Raw genomic sequence first — 25401 nt, 5'->3', positions numbered from 1 at the left:
GTGTGGCATCCACTTTTGGTTCAAACACACAGTATGAAGTGGAGATTGTACTGTTGGGCATGCTAGGACCTCTAGTTAGGTGACTCGGGGGAATGAGGTGTGTCAATTGACCTGGGTCCTCACCTTCTCTATGTCAGTTGACAGAATGGCGGCGGGTATGAAGAGATGAAATATGGGGCCCTCACTTTATATTTGCCCAGGGCCCTATTTTGTCCAGAATTGTCCCGGCATACAAGCCAGGGCTTGGTAGTACATATAGGCCAGGGCTCTGTACTAAATTCATATTAGACAATCTCGCTACTGAGTTTTTGAAACTCTACTATTATAGAATAATGGCGAACACTAGGTCATCCTATTTGCATTCATTCCAAACTCATAGAAATCTTAGGGCTGTATGAACATTATATTACTCTAAATATTTTGCCAAATGTTACCATTGTTTGGATAAATTATTACACACCCAGACTGTATGGGATCTTTGTGTTGCTGAGTCCCATAACAACTTCATGCTCCACTATGGTTATAGTCATATGTTTGCTTACTTACACCACCCCATGTACTAAAAAAGATGAAAACTTTTTTCCATCATTAATCTAAGCAACATTTTAATCCAATCTAAGTTTTTATAATCATCCCGTTTTAGACCATTATACAGAGATCATATGCTTTAATCGATACATCTTATCGGTTTAAACTCTGTGTGACCTGTTAATGAGTGTCATTTCCATGAACAATTAACTAAACCACCAAGATGACATTCAATCCAAGCAAATATAATCATCTTAAATGTGTAAGGGACTGCTTTCTGTCATATAACAGATACAATGGCCTCTAAGAATTAAACAGACACAGGTATGGCTTATGTTAGAGTCTAGGCAACCAAGAGTCTATATTATTTAAGTAGAAAATGATTCTTAGGCAGAGTGTAGTAATAAAAGGAAATTCATAATTAAATATTGCTGATATGAATAAAAAAGCATTCCTATATGTTGCATTGACTACTGGACTTAGTTAAGTGTACCCACCATATGCATTATGGCACAAAGTGGCGCATTTGTACAATGTATACTACTACTGCAGCAAAACTGACTTTTACAAATAAAAAAAATGCTGTTTAAATTGCTGTCAATTGACAGCTTCAGCTGCTTTGCTTCTGTTTATAAACAAACTGTCCAGGGATTTGATTCCTCAGAACCGTATTCTAGGGTCTGGTATAGAAGCCAGATGCAAAAAAATGAATAAAAGGCAAGGTGTTCCCCTCATAATGCATGCCAGGCCCTTCAGGGACCTCAAACAAAAATCAAGAAAAAAAAAGCATTACCCTCCAAAAATTCACAACAGACCCTTATCTGAGTATGCAGAACCATATCAAGCCACATGCCCTCAACATTGTGGGACTTTTTTTTAATAATAAAGGACTTGTCAAAAACTGAAGGAACATGGTGCTTTGCAAGGTCCCCTCCATGTTGAAGGCATGTGGCCAGGTTCGGTTTAGATGAAGGGGGGAGGCACATGCTTGTCTCCCCCTTTCTTGGCCTACCAGACTGCATGCTCTGGTTTTGGAGTGGATTTCCGGAGGGGACCCCACACTTTTTTTCTGGGTTTTTGAGTGGGGTTTCCAAGTGTCTGGTATGGAATTTTAAGGGGCCCATGCCATTTTTTTTTTAATGTTTGCATGTGGTCCCCCTTTAAAGTCATACCAGACCTCAAGGGCCTGATATGAATTATAGGGAAGGAAGCAGCAGGTGCTGACACCCACTGCTTCTCTAAAGTGAAAGAAAACCTTACCTATAACTATTATTAAAAATGTTCTCTTCACTCTTTTCCTATCTATCCTGCCTAACCTGTATAAAAAAGATGTGTGTACTTACCTATTTTTATCTGGTCTGATCTGGTCATGTGATCCTGCAGCTCTGTGTAAGGGAGTTTTGACGTCACTCATAGGCTCCCATGGCTCAGCCATTGTTGATGCTCTCTCTTTTTTCCATGAAGCAGCTGCTCACTGATCGGGGGGACCACGCGACTAGAGCTTATTAAAAATAGGCACAGATCTTTTTTTATACAGGTTAGGTAGGAGATGTTAGGGGGCATTTTTAGGAATAGTTACAGTTAGACATTTCTTCCACTTCAACAAGCTTGGAAGAAGAAAGCTGTCATATATAGTAGTAGGAGAAAAAACTGCTACTAAAGTATATGATTTTCAGCTCTTGCCAAATAGGCTAAAAATCCAGCGTTGGAACGAGTAATTGAACAAATGACGTCCAGTCTGAACCTGCCTTCAACCCGAACCAGGAGCTCATCCCTACTAATTATGTATGTGACAACATATAATGAGGACACATGTGACCTACAGACCTGATGACTATGACATAATTTTAGGTCTTTAACATTTTCAGATAAAGAGTGTAGTATAAAAAAAATCTTTAATCTGTAGTATAAATACTGTAATGCCCCGTACACACGGTCGGATTTTCCGATGGAAAATGTCCGATCGGAGCGTGTTGTCGGAAATTCCGACCGTGTGTGGGCTCCATCGGACATTTTCCATTGGATTTTCTGACACACAAAGTTTGAGAGCAGGCTATAAAATTTTCCGACAACAAAATCCGATTGCGTCAATTCCGACCGTGTGTGGCCTGTTCTGACGCACAAAGTGCCACGCATGCTCAGAAGAAATTCCGACACGGAACAGCTCGGTCTGCTAAACTTAGCGTTCACAATGGATACAGCACTTTCGTCACGTTGCAAAGTCAAAAATGGTTTAATACAGCGAACTCTCTTCTTCTTTATAATGTGAGAAGAATTAAGTAGTTTTGCTGCTCATAGTCACACACACTTCTCACAAACTTATTTCTTTATTATTTATCGGGATTCCCTCAATATATTTTGATTTGTCACATCTGACAACATTATTTTGGTGTTGTTTTTTTATTTTTTTTTTTGGTTTTAAGGCAGATTAGTTATTTTTGTTTTGTATTTTTTTCAAGGCTGATTTTTGTTTTTTTGGATTTTTATTTTTACTCCCGAAAATTTTTGTGTGTGTTTTTTGTGTCAAGTTACCACAACACCATTGATATGTTGTTCTATTTAATCTGTAGGAGATTGTTTGGTGTTGTTGTCCCTTGTTAATTTCACATTGTATTTTAGAAATGTACCTGAATCGTCACCAACAAACTGTCCTTTTTGGATGAAAGCACACATAGGAGAGTATAATTTCCCAAAAAAAAACATTTATTAAGGGCTCACAACTAAAAAAAGAGGGAGGCAACGCTGGAGAAACTGCAGAAATGGGTGAAGCCTTGGACCCCCAGGGCACACATCAACTATTTTCAAGCAAAATTGGTGGCCTGAGGAGTCCTTATCTAAGGAAGTGCAGTCTGGTCCAGAAGTCCCAGAGATCCAGAAAGCAGCAGATGACATCTGTGTCCCCATACTGTGGTCATACGAGAGACTGCAGCTTCTGTCAGACCAGACTGAACCCAGGGTCATCACTCTCTTGTCTTCCTTCCACGCTTCCTTCCACGCTGTGACTCTGGTGGTGGAGTTGTGGCAGCAGGAGGAGGAGGAGGAGGATGGTCCAACTCAATCACGTCGGTCTTGGGTGTTAGTTCCCCACTCACCCCCTTACTTAGGACTTTATAAAGCAAGTCCTCACATAGCTTGCGTTGACCCTCCTGCATGCCCTGCAGTTTTGTGACAGCCATGCAGGCAAAGGCCTCTTCAGGAGTGGGTAAGGCTCTGAGGGACGCAGAAGCCTCCTGAATGAGCCTGAGCGCTGAATCCTGCATGGGAGTCGTCTTCCTCGCTCTTTTGTATGGAAGGCGGAGGGGAGGAACCTACGATTCAGTCAGGCTGCGACTGGTCCCAGGCTTCTCCTGGCTGACACTTAGCCCCGCCTCCTCCTGGCTGCCACTAATCCCCGCCCTCTCCTGACTGCCACATTCCACAACCTCCTCCTGGCTGAGGTCTTCCTGTGTATGAAAAAGGGACATAGTTTGAGTTTTTTCTTCATCAATCACACACAATTTTCACCTCCTGACTGTTGCAAATTGAATGTTAACAAATAGAACAGACTATCATTCTGAGCCCAGGATTTTTCATTCTTGTCCCAATTTTGGGTGCCCACTACTGTCTATTGATATGTAAAACACTTTTTTCAATCAGCAATTAGTAATCAATAATAACATCTAATAAACATCATTTATTTATTGACCAGAAATCTGGAGAACAATGCTATACCTGACTCCAGCTGGGCTCCTCCACTTCTTCCTGGCTGGAAGGCCCAGGTTGGACATCGGAAGCCTCAGCTGGGGTGGAAGGAAGAGTGGAAGGAAGAGTGGAGAGGGATTCCCTGACTTCAGTGTGGTCTGACAGAAATCGCAGTCTCTCATAGTACCACAGCCTGGGGACATAAACGTCATCTGCTGCAGCTCCGGATCTCTGGGAATCTGTGACCTTCTTGCGCTCCCTAAGATAAGTGCTCCTCAGGCCACCAATTTTGGTTTTTAAATAGGGGATGGTTGCTGTGGGGACCACCGGCTTCACCAACTCCAGCAGTTTCTCCAGCGCTGCCTGCCTCTTTTGTTTATTATTATAATGGGGGTGTCTCACCTGCCACAGACAGGGCAGCTCCCTGTATTTGTCTATGTACAGGGGGAGGAAGTTGTGGTCATTGAAGCCATCCATTTTCTCTGCAAGACACAACACAAGACAAACCCTAAGGTCAGGCCAAACTCTCCTAATCTTTTTACAATATAGGCTTCCATTTCGAAGCAGTATAGGCCCAAGTTTAGATCTTACCTTCGTTATCACGAACAGCGCCTCCGATGCTCCTTCCTCCGCTCACAGATCGTACGTAATACGCACGCGTGTTACGCTTTATACACACTGCGCATGCGTGTAACTTCGCCTGCCCCTGACGTTCTTTCTAGTCTATTCCCCGCCCCTTTTCGTTCGGCGCAGTGGGGGAAGAGCACATGGCAGATACACAGCAGGTGCGTGCTAATTACAGCAACGAGGAGGAGGGGGAGGAAAGCCCGGAGCCAGAAACGTCCCGATCCAGAAGGAGATTTAAGGCCTCAAATATGTCCTTTGGGGAGATGTTGGAGATGGTGGATATCCTGAAGAAGGCCGACTATGACGGGAAGTATGGACCTTACCCCAACCCCAATGTCAGAAAGGCCAAGATCATGGCGAAAGTGGTCAGGAGTCTGCACCGGAATTTCGGGGTACGTTGATCGAAAGATCATCTCAGGAAGCGGTGGTCGGACCTCAAATTATGAGAACATGAGCAGTACAGAAAGATCCGGAGAGTGCTGCAAAAAATTAAGTAGTTGTGCTGTGTTCCTATTCTTTATGTTTATTACGTTCGTGCTGCTCCATGTGCTTTTCTTACAAGTTTACATTTTTAAATGGCAACTTTCATGTTCATGGGCACATTATTCGTTCGTAGCAAACATTTTTCTTTCGACCTATAAAACATTATTGTTTAGGCCATATGCATTTGGCCACAATTTTTACGCCCTACTTGTCTGAAACTAATTTGGTTGTGTAGATGGCTTTGTTACTAGAATGAAATGCAAACTAGATTCTGTGTAAGGAGAGGACACTCAGCAGCTGTTTTCACATCTGGACACTGGAGCACTAGTGTGGGACACAAGAACACCCTTTTTATTAGGGGGGCCAACAGGTGCTCCAGTGTATACTATAGGGGTGACTCCATCTGTGAAGCTTGTACAAGACAGGTAAAGTATTGCAGCTTGACAAAGGACACTGAAAATGCTACATTTTGGAACTCTGCCAAAATAGACAATTGTACCCCACTTCCAAGCAATCTTTCATATTTATAGTTCTGCCATCAAATATCTGTGTGCTAAAAGTATACCATTTTTGTTTAACATAGGGGAGAAAAGACTCAGAGGACACCCCTCATCCGATGAGACCACAGACCCCCCACCTCTGGAAGAAGGGGAAATCCCCCCAACCCAAGAAGAGCAGGAGGAGGAAGAAGACGTGGTGGAAATTGTCACCACAACAGGTGAGTGTCTGCGACCACAGGCTCAGGTAAGAGATGGATGCCGGCAGATTTTTGATACCTGTTTTTGTTTGGTTTCTCTCTTTTTAGGTGATCGTGATGTTGTGGATCGAGATCCTTTCACATCAGAAAGTTCCCAGATCCTGATCGGGGAGATCATGGGGTGTAATTTACAATTGGAAAACCTCAAGAAAAACATCAATGATGTTATTAAAAAAAATAAAAACATCATTGATGTTTTGGGGCGAGTTTAAAACCCCACAAAATCACTTTCTTATTTTGTGTGCGACAAAGTTAAAAATGTTTGAGCGATTTTGAGAAAAGCATAATTTGGAGGATGCACACAGTGTGCCAACATGTGCTATCTGCCATCATGGGAGATCAATGGGGATGCAACCCCTTCCTCAATAATAAAGTAGCTGAGAGGAAGGGGTTTCTCCCCCAAAACACATCCCTTGATCCCCCGTGATGGCAGCTAGCACATGTTGACATTCTTAAATTGGTGTGCATCTTCCAAATTTGGCTTTTCCTGGGGTGACTTCACCCCATCTGAACGCAATATCAAACACAGCTCCTAAATACTCATGTCTGATATTGCCTTCAAATTCTACCAAATGTGAACTTTGTAAGTTCAAGATTTGTGTCTTTCTTGTTGGTTTTACACATGCCTGTTTTAGCTTAAATGGACATATCTATTTTTGAGAATGCCACCCCAAAAATTGATATACAACAAACATGTTGGTTTGTTTTAAAAACCTTTTCTAAATGCACATGTGATGAAAAGATTGTTCATCAAGAATGTGTGGATTATTGTCTCAACGCTACAACACTTTTGTGGGGCTCTAATTGGTGTTTTCTGTGAAAATGGGGGTTATTTCCTAAGGGCAAATCCTCTTTGCACTACAAGTGCAGTTTCAGTGCAGTTTCAAGTGCACTTGTAGTGCAAAGTGTCTTTGCCTTTAGTAAATAACACCCAACAGGGCTTTGTATAAGGTTACACAATCACGCCATTTTCGGGACTCACCACATTTCTGTCAGAGTCATCTAAAACAAACACAAGCAGTAAATGTCAACAAATATTTTCTTTTTTTTGGTTTTTCATTTGATAAAGGCTTCACAAATTTGCTGGCATATTGATGGCCCCCCTACCCGCAAGGAACTCCATGTATCGTAACCGGACATCACGGGCACTCAGGGAGGGCAAGCCAGGATGGCCACTTTCAAGCGCCGTCAGTGTTGTTTCATGTATCATTCCGGCCTCAGGCCCAACTGAGCCAGCATAGTTGGCAGAATGTTGACGTAAAAAGTTATGGAGAACACAGCACGCCAGGATTATATGATTAAGTTTATACTCCGCCATATGGATGGGTGTCAGAAATAGGCGGAACCAGCTGGCCAGGATTCCAAATGTGTTCTCCACCACTCTCCTGGCTCTGGCCAGCCGGTAATTAAAAACCCTCTGTTCCGGGGTGAGGGTCCTCATTTGGAATGGCCGCATAAGATGGTCCCCCAGCCCAAATGCTTCATCAGCAACGAAGACGAATGGGGGTCCTTCCACATTGTCCTCTGGAGGTGGCAAGTCCAAGCTGCCATTCTGGAGACGCCTGTAAAACTCCGTCTGGGCGATGACTCCACCATCGGACATCCGGCCATTCTTCCCCACGTCCACATACAAGAAGTTGTAATTAGCCGACACCACCGCCAACATCACAATACTATTGAACCCCTTATAGTTGAAATAGTACGACCCCAAGTTGGGTGGTGGGACGATGTGGACGTGTTTCCCATCAATTGCCCCTCCGCAGTAAGGAAAGTCCCACCGCTGGGCAAAGTGGGAGGCCACAGTCTGCCATTCCTGTGGCGTGGAAGGAAACTGTTGAGGAAAAAAAAAATAAATTAGTATTTTTGCACATAAACATGGAAAGCAGATTAGACACAAAACTTCTTGGCCAACATCCAGATAGCATTTATTAAGGGGAATTTAACAACACCAAAGTATAAGGTACACCTATTATATTACCCCTCCCCCCTCTCATGGGCCATTTCTAACATTATAGGGGGGGATCTTGGACAGGTAACCCTCTCCACTTCATTGAGAGATGAATGCCTAAATACAGGGTATTACTTGGAACAGCCCCTCCTTAGTTACACTATTGGCAGCCCACTGGACAGGTAAGAAGTGTCATAATACAAAGATATAAATACACACTGTACACATTTGAGCACATTTGGACATTCTGCTATTACCAATCAAGATAATAATAGAATACAAAAACTTGAAACAGTACCATTTGAAAGTATACAGGCAGGCCCTTGCATTACATGCTTTGAGCACTAAAGAGGTGAGCATAGGCGTGCGCAGACCATGGCATTAGGGTGTGCACCCAAAGCTCAAACACACGTATGTATGTATGTATGTATGTATGTTATATATGTTTATATAAATATAAAATGTTTTTTATTATTTTTATTAAAAAAATATTTTAATAATTTTTTTTATTATTTATGTTTATATTATTTTTTTTTATCATAACTTTTTTTTACAATTTTTCTATTTTTTTACAATTTTATTTATATATTTAAATATTATTATATATATTATTATTATAACAATTTTTTAGGAGCTCCATTGGGGGGGCTTTGGTTTGATATCAGAGGTCTAAACAGACCCCTGATATCTCACTTTTAAAAAAGATTCCCCAGTCCCTTCCTCTGCAGCCAAACAGCTGGGGGAATCTGTGCAGCACAGCATGATTAGGGTGTGCCCAGGCACACCTGGCACACCCTGTGCGCACGCCTATGGAGGTGAGTATAGTGTGTATGGGTTTGGCAAAGTCAGCAGATAGATGATTGAGGATAGATAGAGAATTGGGATCAGCTGACTTAGCAGTTGGGGGGAGGGAGGGTTACTAAAAATGATTTGGGGACACCACAAAAATAAAGCCTCTGCCACTTTGCCAGAATTTAAAGCACAAATCACATTTATAAACATTTTAGGGGGTGTTTGGGGTAAAGCACTACTATAGAGCTGATAAAATACATTGTTAAGTGACTACATGAGGTGAATATAGGGCAGGAGAGCATGCTGGGGAGGTTATTGAAGGCCAATCTGTATGAAGGACTAAAAAAATAATGACATAAAAATCCAGCATGCATGAGAACAAAGGGGACATTCACAGCATATTACAATCATGGTAATTAGGGAATGAGGAAAGAAATACAATATATTAGCAAACATTCAATATAATAAAATGTGATATTAAAGGATAAAAATCTTACCTTCATATACTCCTTCTGCAGGACCTGGATGATGGCAGAACAGGTCTCTGGGATAATGATACCCAGAGCCTGGGGGGAGATGCCTGTCGAGAACTTCAAGTCCTGCAGGCTTCTCCCTGTCGCCAAGTACCGCAGGGTAGCGACGAGCCTCTGCTTCGGAGTGATGGCTTGCCTCATTCAGGTATCCTGCCTGCTAATATAGGGGGTCAGCGAAGTCAACAAACGGTGAAATACGGGGTCCGTCATCCTGAGAAAGTTCCTGAAATCATCAGGATTATTCTCACGGATCTCACGGAGCAAAGGCATATGAGAGAACTGGTCACGCTGAAGCAACCAATTCTTGGTCCATGAACTCCTCCCCACCCTGTTCATGGACTGGGCTTGTGTCAAGGTCAGGACCCCAACACCAAGCCCCCGCACAGCACGAACTCTACGAGGAGTACGTATACGCAACATGGCTAGAAAACGGTCGGCTGCTCAGAACGAAGTAACAGAACGCACTGAAGAACAGCAAGGCCTGTGAAGAGCGACCTGAAAAACAGTAACGAACGAACAAGAACACAATGACAAGTCACGCGTAACTTGCTTGCAAGCACTGAAGAGCAGATACAAACCCACAAGCACAAACTGAACAGCAGAAAACGATCTGAAAACCACGAGTCTGAAAAAGTGCGAATTGTCTCTCACCAAACTTTTACTAACACGAGATTAGCAAAAGGAGCCCAAAGGGTGTCGCGCTTGGTTCTGAACTGGCCTTTTCTAGTCTCGTCGTACGTGGTTGACGTCACCGCGTTGTTGGCGATCGGAAATTCCGACAACTTTGTGCGACCGTGTGTACGCAAAACAAGTTTGAGCCAACATCCGTCGGAAAAAATCCTAGGATTTTGTTGTCAGAATGTCCGAACAAAGTCCGACCGTGTGTACGGGGCATAAGTCTGTACAGTTCACTAACAGAAAATTTGATATTTTTCAAGGGAATATTTTTCAGTATCACAAAGGCTACATATTTATCTGGTTAATGTAGACTTTGGGGTTGATGTACTAATGGAACAGAGACAGATCTTTCATTAACAATGTGCCATTTATTTGCAAAGTTGATCACTGTTTTTCCTGTGCAAGGCAAAGCAATAGGTTCACTTTAATGCAGACTTCCAGAAAGGCATATACTGTATTTACCTTTACTTTTGTTTCAATGTTGTCTATTCAACCTCTAGAAGTGGAAGGATATCCCTGTGTGAATTTTAAATACCTGTAGTCATAGTTTACACAAGGCTATAACTTCCTTTGTGCCAAGGATGATTGGCTCAGCACTTTCATATAGATGGAGTTGCACGTTGCTCTATACCTGGAAGCATGTGCTGGAAGGAATAGCAGGGAATAAAGGAAAACAGAATATATGCTGTTTGGGAGATTCAAGCAAACCTGTTGCTTTTTCCTAAATAAGCAAAGAAAAGGTCTGTTTTAAGGTCAATATCTAAATACCAAATATAGGCTTTTTAAAAAAACATATTTGATTCATTTTAAAGTGGTTCTAAAGGCTGAAGGTTTTTATTTTAATGCATTCTCTGCATTAAGATAAAAACCTTCCACCCCCTCCCCCCTCCAAAATACTTACACAAGCCAATCTCTATCCAGTGCTGTTTCCAAGAGCAGCGTCACGGCTTTCTCTTTCCCTCTTTACTGGAGTGAGGGTAAAGGGAGCCATTGGTTCCTGCTGCTGTCAATCAAATATAGTGACAAGGGGGGTGGGGCAGGATTGGGGCCAGGCCATTGCACAATTGCGCGTGTTCCCCACACGTGAGAAAAATTACGTTGCTGTTTGGCAGACGTGTGGGGGTGGCAATAATTTTTAATGGCACCCCCACGCATCGGCAAAACATCCATGTTGTCACACACGTGAAATTATATGGTGCTGCAGCTCTGTGAGATTCTGTGCAGCACTATTTTCAAAAATGATCCAAGACTTCTTTCTCTGCGTTTCTGCAGGTAGGGTAGTTCATTGAAATGAATGTGTTCCTCTACCCGCAGAACACAGCTTGCACAAGTGTGAACCAGATCTTAGGTATCCAAGCCTACTTCACATGAATTGTTATTTTATCAAAACTAGTAAAAGCGATTCTTCCTGGTTTCCTCGGTAGACAACACAGTCTTAAATTAAATTAATAAAATAGTGGTCCTGCAATGAGTTCAGTTTACCTATATGGTAATCTGTGAACTGAAAATGTAGATACTACATATATTAAACATTTGTAAATTCAGGCTTGTGTATCTTTAATTACTACTCATTACTTAAAGCGATTGTAATTGTTACCACTTGCTGACCACCTAACTGGGAAAATACGTCACTACTTTGACGTTTAATTGCAGGGTTATGGCTGCAGCTAAGTGCCATAACCTCGGTATTCATTTTTCCCTCAGGCGCCGGTCTTTCTGACAAAAGTTGTCTGAGCGGCGCTTTCCAGTGGTTCCTGGGCTTACCTAGGTGATCAGTAGCTCCAGGAACCGATCCATCGCTGGCAGTGCCTGGGCAAAGAGATGAGCAAAGGAAAGATGGCCTCCGCTCATCTCTATGACCTAGGAGGATTGGAGCGACATTATGAGCGACGTTACTTCCGGTTCCATACCCATGTAAACAAGGCCATTTTTTTTAAGCAAATGATTTTTTTTAAGGGTAGAGAAGAGATTTGAAGTCTTTCAGACCCCAGATCTCTCCATCAAGAGGACCTGTTATGCTGTATTGTTATCACAAGGGATGTTTACGTTCCTTGCTATAGCAATAAAAGTGATCAAAAAACATTTTTTAAAGGGACAGTGTAAACAAAAAAAAAATGTAAAAAAATTATTAAATAAATAAAAATTTTAAGTGCCCCTGTCCCTCCGTACTCGCATGCAGTAGTGAATTCATACATAGGTCACGCCCACATATGTAAACGGTGTTCGCACCACATATGTGAGGTGTCGCCATGAAAGTCAGAGCGAGAGCAATAATTCTAGAACTAGACCTCCCCTGTAACTCTAAATTAGCAACCTGTAGACATTTTTAAAGCATTGCCTATGGAGAATTTGTGGCACCATTCCAGAAGCGTGCAATTTTAAAGCATGACGTGTTAGGTATGTATTTACTCGGCGTACCATCATCTTTCATATATATATATATATATATATATATATATATATATATATATATATATATATATATATATATATATAGTGTTTTTTTTTCTGAAAAATTGCATTTGAAAAAACACTGAGCAAAAACCGTGTGACAAAAAAATTACAATGACCGCCATTGTATTCTCTAGGGTCTCTGAAAAAAAAAAAAAAAAAAAAAATATATATATATATATATATATATATATATATATATATATATATATATATATATATATATAAATAATGTTTGGGGGTTTTAAGTATTTTTCCAAAAAATACAGATTTTTTATTGTAAAAAAGAATGTCAGAAAAATGCCTGATCAGCAAGTGGTTATATAGCAAACATGTCATAGTTATCTGCTCTGTGCAATTGTTTTGAACAAAGCAGCCCCAATCCCCCACTTCTGGGGTCCCCGCCAGTGCTCCTGGTTCCTCCTCCCTTCCGAGTGCCCCATAGCAAGCCTCTTGCTATGGGGGCATTCTTGTGGGCTCAATCCCGAGCCAGCTCTGTGTGCCCATAGGATCATAGATCTAAACATTAGCTAAAATAAACATTATATTGTCTGTATCATGTATACCCTTGAAAAGGGAAGCAACATAACCTCCAACTCCCTTTTAGAACACCATCCTATTAGGTACAGTACACGCACAATGTTCAAAAACTAAAAAGCAGGTAGGAGTGAGAAGCATGAGTGTGGGTGTGTGGAGAACACCTCTTCTGCTGCCAGGGCTCAAATTATTTTTTCCATATTTATAATAGAAGATTAGATTAGTACAGCAGATATCACAACCAATAACATAGAACACGGTGCTGTAAGTATTTAAGTGGTATGACCCTCCTTGAGTATTAAAATAATGCAAACATGAAATGTCAGCAAGTAATACTTTACTGGAATCCGTGTCATTAAGCCTTGTTCTGCTTGGTACTGCTTAGTCTTATCGGAATTCCTCCATGCAAGGTGAGATAACATACTCAAGCAAATCAAATATGTTTATGGCTGAGAATAAATAAGTACTATGTACATATTATGAAAAAATAACAGGTAAACTCCCTAGAAAATCTTAATAAGTTTGAGGGCTACAGTGTCCCATTTGGATATCAAACATAGAACCTCAGGTCTGGGACAAACATCTTATACATATATACGTACATAGAAATATAATGTATATACACATATATTGTACAATCACCCACACAGCCAATGTAAAATTTTAAACCAATGTACCTTACCTTATATATGGTAAATGACCATTTATGTAGCCAAAATATGTATTTGATTTGTTCTGCATGGAGTTGGAATAGCTTAGATCAGGGGTAGGCAACCTTAGAGAGATAGACATCTACTTGAACAACACTGATGAAGTCAAAGATCACCGGGCACAGTGTCCAGTTGTGAGGGCTGGTTCACACCAGAACACAGTGCCAGAAAGGCATGTTCCATGTGTGTTTACTGCACCATGTTCAAAACGCACTGCCTTTGTGATCAACTGTGGGTGACGATACATTGTTAACCCCAAATGTAGATCGCAAAAGCACTAAATATAAAAACAATATTATTATACGAGAGTGCAGGGGTTGGGAGTGTGTTACGCTCACAATGCAGGGATCGAGAGTGCACTCAGACTGCAGGGATTGTGTGAGGGGGGATGATGTGAAGGGTAGTAGAGGACACTGCTATGGGGGTGGACCAGCCCATAAGAGTGACAACTGTCGCTTCACACCACCACCCCCCCCCACACCACACACACACAATGTAGTGTCCTCTCCCCCCCTTCCCTCCCATAGCATTCTACCTGCAAACACATGAGACCAAGAGGCAGCACAGTTCTGGACAGGGGGCAGGAGCTGGCCAAGTGACTATTCATATTAACAAGCTGGTGATTGGTTGCTTAGGACCTTGCAACCAATCACCTGTGGGTTAACTAGAAAAGTTAATTTGTCCACCCTCTGTCCTGAGCTGTGCTGCCTCTCACTCTCCGCTGTTCACTGATGACAGCGGTGGAGGAGGAAGGAGGGGAGGGAGAGAGGAGGACCGAAGGCTCGGCAGAGGAGGCTAAGGGTGGAGAGAGGACCAGAGAGGACTGGCAGCTAGCAGTAGGAGGCGAGGGTCGGCGGCACAGACCTGTTCTACCAGTCACCTACCCGTGGTCAACAGGTAGCCCACGATCGACGGATTTCCAACCCCCAGCTTAGATTATCTGCCAGGTTGCTTTGCTATGGACAAATTGGGGAGATTTTTCCTTGCTACCTGTCCAGGAAAGGCTGTAAAGGTGAAAACTCTCCAATGGAAAACTCTCCAACGGAAATACAAATATAATTAAAACACTTTTTTATCAGAGGTGGCATAGGATTAGAACCTGGTAAGGGTACTGTTACTATCTACAGTATGTTGGAACTGGGAAAACTTTCCCTCACTTGCTGGCTTGAGGTACTCTCAACAGGAAGTGAGGGTAAAGCGTGAGGGTAAAGCTCCCTAACACGGGAACAGAGACCAAAAATGTCTGGTGTAAACTTTATTACACTCTATCTAACATGAAAGAAAATAGTTGGCTTTAAAGTGAGCTCCAGACAAAGCTATTTTTTTATTGTTGGGTAGAAGGAAAAAGGGCTGGAACATCTGTCAGGTTTTTACTGTAGTCTGAAAGTCTGTCTAATGGGGCAAAGACGACAATAAAAAATATTGTAGCTGTGGGAAGGGTTAAAACCCTTACATGATGGCTTCTTATATCTAAGACTCTTGAGGTAAGATGTTCCAGCTCCACCTAACAGCCACAGCCACAAAGCCAAAGCTGAAACAAACTCCTCAGTAGAGTCTCTATAAAATTGAATAAATAACTGGGAATTGTACCTGCCAGTTGTGACACATTTCTTTTGGCTTGTTAGGAAAGGAAAGAGACACAAACCAGTGTAGGGGAATCTTACTAGTGTGTGTCTCAACCCACCGGAATCAACCAAAAATGTTAATATTGATTTAAGGTAAAGAGTAAATAAAAAATTATTTATTTGTGAGTTATTACAGCAGAATAAGGAGTTATTTTGGCTTGCTTACCTGAATAAACATCCAAAAGAATTGGCTGAGGTAAAAATAGTGTGTGATAGCTGCCAGACCAGCACAGCCTTCATTAGAGAGCTCTCGGCTAATGTATGCAGAGGCCAGGAAGGAGATCTGCAACAGAACACAGGATTCTATTAAAGCAACCAAAATTTTCAGGGCAAAAGTTCATTAGCAATGCAGTTAAACACATCATGGTGTGCATGTGATTACAGGACTGTTACAATAACTGTTTCCTATGGGTCATGATAAAAGAGAAACAAGCGCCACCTAAGTGCGGTATTAACATAAAAAATGTATTCACAAATGGTTAAAAATTACTTACAGGATACAGTAAGGAAACTTCATCAACATGAAAAGTCCGCCGCTCATTCCTGTCCTTAGGAACCCACCAGTAGACTCCAATAGCTTTGAATGGGAACGATAGATTATGAATGCCCTGTGTCTCCACAGGGTTCTGCAGACTAGGGTCTCATGTTCCGTTGTTCACATTCACAGCTATTGAAGTCTACTGGCCTAGGAACAGAAGGAAAACTTGGAACCCCTTGGAATTAATTCGTTTTCTGCAGTGATTTGCCATAAAATTGTGATCTGATCATTATCTAAGTCACAATAGACAAACACAATGTGCTTAAGCTGATAACATATAAACAATTCTTATTTCTCATGTCTTTATTGAACACACCCATTAAACATTCACAGTGCTGGAGAAAAGAGTAAGTAAACCCTAGGAATTAATAGCTGGTTGAACTTCCTTTGGCAGTAATGAGTTGAATCAAGCACTTTCCGCATGTCTGAATCAGACCTGCACAACGCTCAGGAGGAATTTTTGACCATTCCTTTTTACAAAACTGCTTCAGCTCAGACACATTTGTAGAATGTTTGGTGTGAATGGCTTTCTTGAGGTCATTCCACAGCATCTCTATGGGGTTAAGGCCTGGGATCTGATAGGGCCACTTCAAAAGGTGCATTTGCTTTTTCTGAAGCCAGTCTGTGGTGGGTTTACTACTTAGGGTCATTGTCCTGCTGCATCACCCAACTTCTACTAAGCTTCAGCTAGTGGACAGCCACCATGACATTATACTGTAGGATATTTTGGTAACACTGGAAATTCATTTTCCCCTCCATGGTGGCAAGTAGTCCAAGCACTAAGGCAGCGAAGCAAGCAAAAATTGTGATGTTCCCTCCACCAAACCACACTGTTGGGATAATGTTTTCATTTAATTGGTAAACTGTGCCCTTTTTGCACCATATATAGTACTAAGTATTCTTCCTGAATAATTAAACTTTTTCTTAATCAGTCCACAAACCATTTTCCCAGCAGTGTTGCAGTTTGCGAAGGTGCTCCTCCATGGTGCTCTGCCATGGGATTGTGGATTAAGGATACTGCTTTGTGCCTTGGGAGTCATCTTGGCTAGGTGCCCACTCCTAGGAAGAGAAGCCACAGTACTAAATGGTCTCCATTTAGGCTGGGTTCACACTATTGCGTATTGGATGTGGGTTCCCCGCATCCAATTCGCAATAGCAGGAGATTTTGACAGGCTGTCTATGGAGCCGGTGCGAATTTGCACAGGGGTCATGTGCGTCTTTTGGTTAGTTTGAGGTCCAAATTCAGCCAAAATTTCGGGCTGAAATCGGACCTGAAACGGTGAACAGGAATGCACTGGACCCCTGCTGTGAGCCGTATGTGGCGATAATGTGAACCCCGACCTAATAAGTAATTTGTCTAACTGTCGATTGAAGAATGTCTAAATACTTTGAGGCTGCTTTGTACCCTTTCCAGCTTAGGGAATCAAGATCAACTACTCTTGATCATACGTCTTCAGAGAGCTCCTTTTTGTGAGGCTTGGTTCACATCAGCTGATGCTTCCTATTAACAGCAATCTTAAAATGTTTGAGTATCTTTTATCAATCACAGTAGCTCTAAACCACACCTCTAAACTCATTTCATTAATTGAACTCCAAGTGTGCAAACTACTGACTCCAATTAGCTTTATTAATTGAAGTAATTAGTTTATGGGATCACATACTTTTTCCTCTAGCACTGAGAACGTTTAATGGGTGTGTTCAATAAATACATGAGAAATTAGCTTGTCCATTGTTGTGACTTAGATGAGGATCAGATCACATTTTATGGCAAGTTGCTGGTGAAAACCAGTTAATTCAAAGGGGTTTACATACTTTTTCATGTCACTGTACATTGGTTTAGGCAAATAAAATCTTTACCTTGACAAATAAATCTCTAAAGGATACTAAAAAGATCAAACTATCATCAAGTCTACCAGTGTCATTTAAATAAACAAGACAAAAAGTTAATTTAGCCCCAGCTAGCACCAGGGAACCAGGAAAACACTTGCAAATAATGGAGTATGGATTATGAAGCTGTAAATAATAGCATAATTGTTCGCTAGTGATGATATAAAATTTCATTGTACAAAATCAATGTGATGTTCTTAGGATAATCTAAAAGTTATACTTTATTTTACCCCAATGCAATGATGATTCCTACACACAAAATATGTTTTAAAATTTCCTTGAGGGAAGATTCTGATTAGTAGGTTTATAGGAGAATATCAGCTGGAAGAACATAAGCTTTGGAAAATACAATATCTGTGTTTGAATTTAAAAGAGTTTGAGTGCTATTTTTCTACAAGGCATCCTTGTAAAATCAACTGTAAGAATCAAGAGAGAACTGGTTTTCAGTCGATCAAGATTGGAAAGCACGGAGACCTGAATGTAAAATGCCATGAGCTTGCTAACCCAAAGCTAATGGGATTAATGTAGTCTTACGTTTGGTTTGATAAGCCCAGTAACATGCCACGGCATGGTTGTTTTTCGGCTCTCAAAAGTATTCAAGTTCATGTACAGTATAAACAAAATATGGCAAGTTCGGACATAACAGACGTATTACTGCACAATTGGGGGTCTCTTGCAAAATATATTTAAACGTACATGAAAACAGTTAGCTTAAACACATGAATAAAGGCATTAGACTGTCTCCTCTTGAAATGCAATAACAAACTATCTTGTCATGCAAAACCTTATTCAAAACAACTTGAGATTAACATTCCTTTATAAGAATAATAAAACCTGAGTTCAGCAGTTTCCAAATGCTGCTTATTGATGTTGTAAATACAGGCTTATGTCCTAGAACAAAATATAGTTATTTTTCTTAAATATCTTATCCATTGGATTGTTTTTCTAACATTCTTTAATTTGCCAAAATGGCCAAGGGGACTAATCAGGACACTAAAAAGTGAAACTCTTTTCTACCTGCTGCATTAAACTGGCCACAAATGAAAAGAAAGTCAAACGAAAAATCAAGTTGGTACACCGATCATTCAATTATCGTATGGTTAGCATGTTTACTGCAACAGTCAAACAATAAAAGGAAGGAACACCACCTTCCCAAGAGAAAGCAGAACTTTGGAGGATGTGGGGTTGTCACTGAGGTAAGCACAAACACAATTTTCATATAAAAAATATTTTTTATTGTACAACCATAGTTAACGTTTCTAATTGAGTATAAAAAACATATACAAATATGCAGACAATAGCCCAGCGGCTATAATAGTTTTTGTATTTATAAATTCCAGTGTATACATAGATTGGCTTTATTGGTACATTATGAACCAATGCGTTTTGCACGTAAAAGTTCCAGGGTCAAGATCTGATGGACATTGGATCATACCCACGGGGACCCAGGCGGGTCTGGTTTTGATACCCAGAGCACTTGTATGACCAAACTGCACAGATGGCTCAAGGGCTTGGCTCCAGCAGTGATTGTGCCATTTGTGCAGTTTGGACGTACAAGTACTCTGGGTATCAAAACCATAACTGCCTGGGTCATCGTGTGTATGATCCAATGTCCATCAGATCTTGAACCTGGAACTTTTACCGTAGGCCAGTTGTACTTAAGTTGATATATATTCAAATTCCCTGAAGAAGCAGAGATATTGTTCTGCGAAACGCATTGGTCCATAATTTACCAATCAAGTCAATCTATGTATACACTGAAATTTGTAAATATGGAAACTAATATAGCCGCTGGGCTATTGTCTGCATATTTGTATATGTTTTTTATACTCAACTAGAAATTTTAAGTATGGCTGTACAATAAAAAAAATTTTTTATATGAAAATTGTGTTTGTGCTCCCCTCAGTGACAACCCCACATCCATCATAATCTTTGCTTTCTCTTGGGAAGGTGGTGTTCCTTCCTTTTATTGTTTTACTACATACCTAGGTTGCGGATGAGGATTTTGTCCCGATAACTGGTGCAATTTAGCTTTTAGATATTTACTGCAACAGTCAATTTCCGTTTTTCAAGATCACAAATGAACAAACATGTTGGAGATTTTTTTCAGAACAAATGATTTTCTAATCGTTTGTAGGTGAATTGTTTGGAAAGAAAAATTCTATGTGAAATGCATATAAGCAGTTGGGGTAGTAGTAGAAATCAATCGGAAGAAAACAATGTTTAATGTTGAAAACGTTGAGAAAAATTATGAATTTTACTGATACAATTTTTTGGTCAAATTTTCTTCTTTTTTTTTTTTTTACTCATTTATGGCCAGCTTTACTTCATTTACTTTGCCAGATCACTCTAATTTTGTATCACTTATCCATACACTGATAAGTTTCCTTTTGTCCCGCCCATGTGCATCAGTAATGCTGGCCATAGGTTACTCTTTTTTTTTTCGATCAGCCAAGCCAGGAAAAGATGACTTACAAGTTATGTGCTGCAGCTCTGTGCCCAAATGACTGTTACAGAATATATGTTCCTGTGTATGGTGTTGCGCATGGATACAGTCTGTCAGTATGTCAATGCGATGTTAGAGATCATGGCCATCTTGGAGAAGTTCCAATAAAGTGCAGAAAATGCATTACTTGTGTGGATATTAATTTTTCTTTAATATTAGGGCCAAAGGCAAGGGATGCTGTGAGCGGGCCTAAGGCCAGGACTTTGGAACAATATGGTTAAGGCTTTCATCTATCAGCAGGTGTGTTGTTGTCCTATTCAAGAAGAAGCAGGGCAGGAACTCAAGCAGTTTGGCACCAACAACTAGTCAGTCACAAGCCTCCTTATATCCCAATTTTCCTCAAGTCTAACCCTGAAGGCCGATAGCATAGAGCACCCAGGACTAAAACAGTTTTGTCCTTTAATTCAAGCAGAACTAAACCCTCCCATTCTTTACAGCCAGGGAAGCTGCCATCCTTGCGTGTGAATAGGTGATCAGCTATGACACCAGCCATTTGATGGCTTAACAGTTCAGTTCAGAGCTAACATAAGCACACTAGTATTTGTAACAAAGCATACCTTGAATGCACCTGTTTTGAGAAACAGTTAAAGTAAAAAAACGAACTACTTTAAAAAATGTTCCCTCCACACTCCTAACATCTATTCTGACTAACCTTTGTAAGAAAGATCTGTATACTTACTTATTTTCAGGCCGCTCCGGTCCAGTTACATGATCTCTCCTGTGTCAGCCAGCACCAGCTGCAGGGGAGAGGAGAGAGTGCTCAACAATTGCAGGTAATTCTTGGGAGTGGTGACATTACACATAGGCTCCTAAGGCCCATCTGGCGCTCTCTCCTCACCAACTGCAGTAGCTGCTGGCAGACAGAGGGATCCAGTTCATGTGACCAGACTAAATGGGCTGAAAACAGGAAAGTATACAGATCTTTTTAAAACAGATTAGGGTCAGCAGTTTGTAGGGCAGCCTAAATAGGCCATTAGTTTGTAGGGCAGTGTACAGTGGGTTATCAAAGCAGAGAACAGTGTGCAGCGGGTCAGCAGGGGAGTGTACGAGTCAGTAGGGCAGGGTCAGTAGAGCTCATAACAGGGGTCAGCAGACTAGAGAAAAGAGGTTATCAGAGAAGAGGACAGAGTCACTGCTTGCAGAGCACACAGCAGATCTCCTCCTCCACCCCACACAGCACAAAGCTAAGATCGGATTCCCTTACAGACACAGCATCCATCTGCATAGTGTGCAGGTGGTTACTGCAGTTGCCATTCCGATCGGGAAATTTCACAGGTCAGAACTGCAACAATGCCACCAGCTACATACTGTGCAGATAAAGGCAGTGTCTGTAAGGAAATCTGATCTCAGCTAAGTGCTGTGAAGGGAGGAGGAGATCTGTTGAGTGCCCTCATTTCATGTCTCAGCATAAATCCCTCCCCCTAAAAAAAAAAAAAAAAAATCCTCTGCAAGCCCAAATTTTCCCCCAATAATACAATAATTCCCACTCCTTCCTTTCCAAATCCCCCCCGCACAAATCGTTGCAACTCAATCTGACCTCCCAGCTCAAATGCCCCCATTGACCCCGCACAAATCTCCTCCACCCAAAAGAATAAACCATCCTAGCACATTCTCTCTCCCCTCAAATTTCCCATCCTAGCGCAAATCCTCCCCGCAAAATCCCCCTTCCAAGCACAAATCCTATTCCCCAAATCCCCCCTCTTAGCAAAATTCCCCCCAATCCCCCCTCCTAGCACAAATCCCCCCAAATTCACCCTCCAACGCAAATCCTCCCCAGTCCTCTCCTCTTAACCCAAATTCCCCCACCCCCTCCTAGCACAAATCCCCGTCCTAACCCAAATTCCCTCTCCTAGCAATAATTCCCACCCCAACCCCCCTCCTAGCACATATCCCCCCCCAATTCACCCTCCTAGCACATATCCATCCCCTCCTAGTACATATCCACCCATCCCCCCTCCTAGCAAATATCCCCCCTCAAAATTACCCCAGCACAAATAGCTGCCAATCCCTCATCCTCTCATCATAAGCTCAAATTATTGTCCCCCCCAAAACGCCACCTCCCCACATTGTGTTCCCCCGCCTGTAAGTTTCACTACCTCACACACAGGATTGCTAGATCGGGACTGTACACATTTTGAATACCCGCACCCTACCTCCTCCAAGGACTGCTCATCTCTTGGTAGCAATAAAAGTGTGTTGAATTTGTTTAAAAAACTGTGTCGGCAGGTAATCAAACTGTGTACAATCCCGATCTAGTGATCCTGTGTGATCTGTTGTGTAAGGGAGGGCACAACACAGCCCGCTCTCTCCTCTCTACCACTGCCACTGTCTGGACTTTACCAAACACAATTGACTGCACTAGGCTGCCTACTTATGTCCCGGCCCTGAGTGTGGGAATGGAGGAAGGAACTCAACCAGCCACATACAGTGTCAATGAGGGGACCAGCCTGGGAGGACACAATGGAAATCTGGGGGGTGCAGCCCACCCCAGTACCCCCCTAGATCCAGCCATGTCTTGTAGGGGTTTCCAACATCGCTGCATAATATGGAAAACAAATAAATATAAGCATATTAGCCTCTTGGCTTTGTTTTGCATCCCACTGCTCAGGTCTCAGTCTTAGACCTCTGGCTTGATCCCACAAACTAGCTCACTCTCAGTACTGTTGTGGTCTTGTGCAACCTCTGTACCTGTTGGTCTCCACTCTCCAGTAAAACCTGGGCACAGCTCTCTTCAGAGCCTCTGAGCTCCTGACCCTATTCCAGGACTTACAAAACCTGGAGAAAACCAAAGGTTAGTTTTCTCCACTCTAAACAGAATTTCTGGAGCCCCTCAGTCTGCATCCTCGAGAATCCTATGTACCTTTTAGCTCTTTTTCCACAGTGGCAGGGCCCTTCACAGTCACACTACATCATGAATGACATCTCAGTGAAGTGGTAACATTATGTCTTACTACAGTTCCAGATGTACTACACATGACATTAAAGTGGGGATCCAACCTTGGGGTAAATAAAATTAAAAGTCAGCAGCTACAAATACTGCAGCGGCTGACTTTTAATATAAGGGCACTTACCTGTCCAGGGAGCCCGCGTAATCGGCACCCCAAGCCAATCTATCTATCGGCTCCAGGTGCAGGCGCCTGCATTGCTAGTAAGAGGAACCAGCAGTGAAGCCTTCAGGCTTCACAGCCAGCTTCCTACTGCACATGCACGGGTGGCGTGGTGCTTTCTGAATGGTCCCGTCATCTTCTGGGACACACACAGTCCACATATTTAACTCCCACAGCCTCCTGTTAAAAAAGCACTATATTAAAAATGAGTAATGTACATTGAAAGAAAATGTAAAAAAAATCTTGGGAAAGCTAAGGATCCAAATTCCTGCAAGAGCACAGGACTGTACAGAAGCTTGTTCTTACAGGATTTGGGATCCTCAACTTTCTCTGCATCCCACGAGAAGAGCCACTGAGGTAACCCTCGCCTAGGTAAGCCCACCAGGACCCAAGTGTAGAGTAAACATTTTTTACAGCTTTCGCTCAAAGTGTTTTTTTATTTTTTATTTCTTCAATTCAGCATTTTTTTATGTGTATATATAAAACTCAGATGCATGATCTTTCCTTTTAGCAGCCTAGGCGTTAACTCATTTTTACTGGAAATGAAAACATAAATGAAACAGGATGTACGGGGTCAGCATATGACTGCTATTCAGACTCAGAGTGTGCTAAGCATTTGTCAACAATTCCTAATTATTCAGCAGAACAGAAGAACAAAGGCTACAACTGATCCCATCTCCCACTTGTACAGATCCCACTCACTGCTAGAGAAAAAGGTTATGTTAGAGTATGTTGCAGTTTTAATTCTAGCTTTCCTTCCAGTTTATTTTAACTAATTATGTCACTGCTAAGATTGTTAGGTTACTGTATTTCAATCAGTATAGACAAGCAACATTTAAAAAACAACTCCATCCATGAAGCTCTTACAAAGTTTCTCATCAAATGTGAAGAAATAGCCACTAGCTACACCCCCAACATTTCAGGGGCCCCTTCTCTGATCTATGAGAGCACAATCCCACTGTTATCCACTACTGGCTCCTCAGCTGGGCTAGTTGTTTTACCAAATGAACTGTTTTTCTGACTCTTGTGAGCCGTGGATCCCTACTCAGAACTAAAGTTTTACAGTATCAGATCTTTTGTTGCATCATTCAGAAGGAGAGCAGTCAAATTGCGGATGAGCATGTTAGACAACACAGTGCCTAATGACAAGCTAAAGTTTGAGATGCCCCCTGTGGATGAAAGTGGGAACAGCTCCTCCAGGGTAGTCAAGCAGTTCTGTGTGACCCCTTCCTTAGGTTACTACTAAGAAAGTAGGATAATTTCTAAAAATACCCATTCAAATAAAGTACTGAATCTATTTATTGCAGTATTTATTTGCTTACTGTACTTGTATTGCAAGTATACTGTCTCCCTGTATTTTGCAAAACACTGCGTAAACTGTTGGTGCACTATAAATCCTGTATAATAATAGTAATAATAATACAGTTTACAGTACTTGTAAACCCTTACACATACACACACAGCGATGAAACACATCCCCTTACATGGGTTGTACCTGTTTGTATGCAGCCCTCTCTTCTCTACGTCCTTCTAAAACACACAAATCAAAACAAAAGCTACTTCTCGGCAGCAGAACGCAGGGGGCAGGAATCTGACATCACACACACACTCCATAGCTAGAGCACAGAGCTCTGTGAAACCAGAAATCTGAGTAAAAAGAACGTACACACCACCCCTCTTCACACAATCATAACAAAATACAGTATACACAGCTGAGGCCGGCAGTCAGTTGCTGTGTGCTGGAGAGGAGGGGATGGGGGGGGGGGGGGGGCAGTAGGGCAATCACCCTGGATGCTGTGGAGTCAGTTTGGATTATTATCGGTGACTTATGCAGACAGCAAAGAGAATTGACACTCGGTGCTTTGGATTGAGGCAAGTATATAATGATATGATTTGTTAATTTTTCATGTTAGAGGTTTACAATTGCTTTAAAGCAAAATTCCAAATTTAGATTATTAGTTCCTTTATAACACCCTGCCCTTTTCTCTCATTAAACACAAACCAGTGCCTGGA

At 41.7% G+C, this 25401-nt stretch overlaps 1 protein-coding gene across 3 annotated transcripts in view; it reads right to left on the bottom strand.

Annotated features, from left to right (window-relative positions):
* Positions 1 to 25401, bottom strand: part of ADGRV1 (adhesion G protein-coupled receptor V1) — a 774317-nt gene that overhangs the window by 135717 nt on the left and 613199 nt on the right. For all 3 annotated transcript variants that reach the window (XM_073624499.1, XM_073624500.1, XM_073624501.1), the window contains one exon: positions 15517 to 15633. In XM_073624499.1, coding sequence (XP_073480600.1) covers positions 15517 to 15633 — 117 coding nt within the window. The remainder of the gene's footprint in view (positions 1 to 15516; positions 15634 to 25401) is intronic.

Source organism: Aquarana catesbeiana, linkage group LG01 (genome assembly GCF_042186555.1).
Source record: "Aquarana catesbeiana isolate 2022-GZ linkage group LG01, ASM4218655v1, whole genome shotgun sequence".
NCBI lineage: Eukaryota > Metazoa > Chordata > Amphibia > Anura > Ranidae > Aquarana > Aquarana catesbeiana.
The sequence above is the reverse complement of the archived record's forward strand: the minus strand, read 5'-3'. Positions and strand labels throughout refer to the sequence as shown.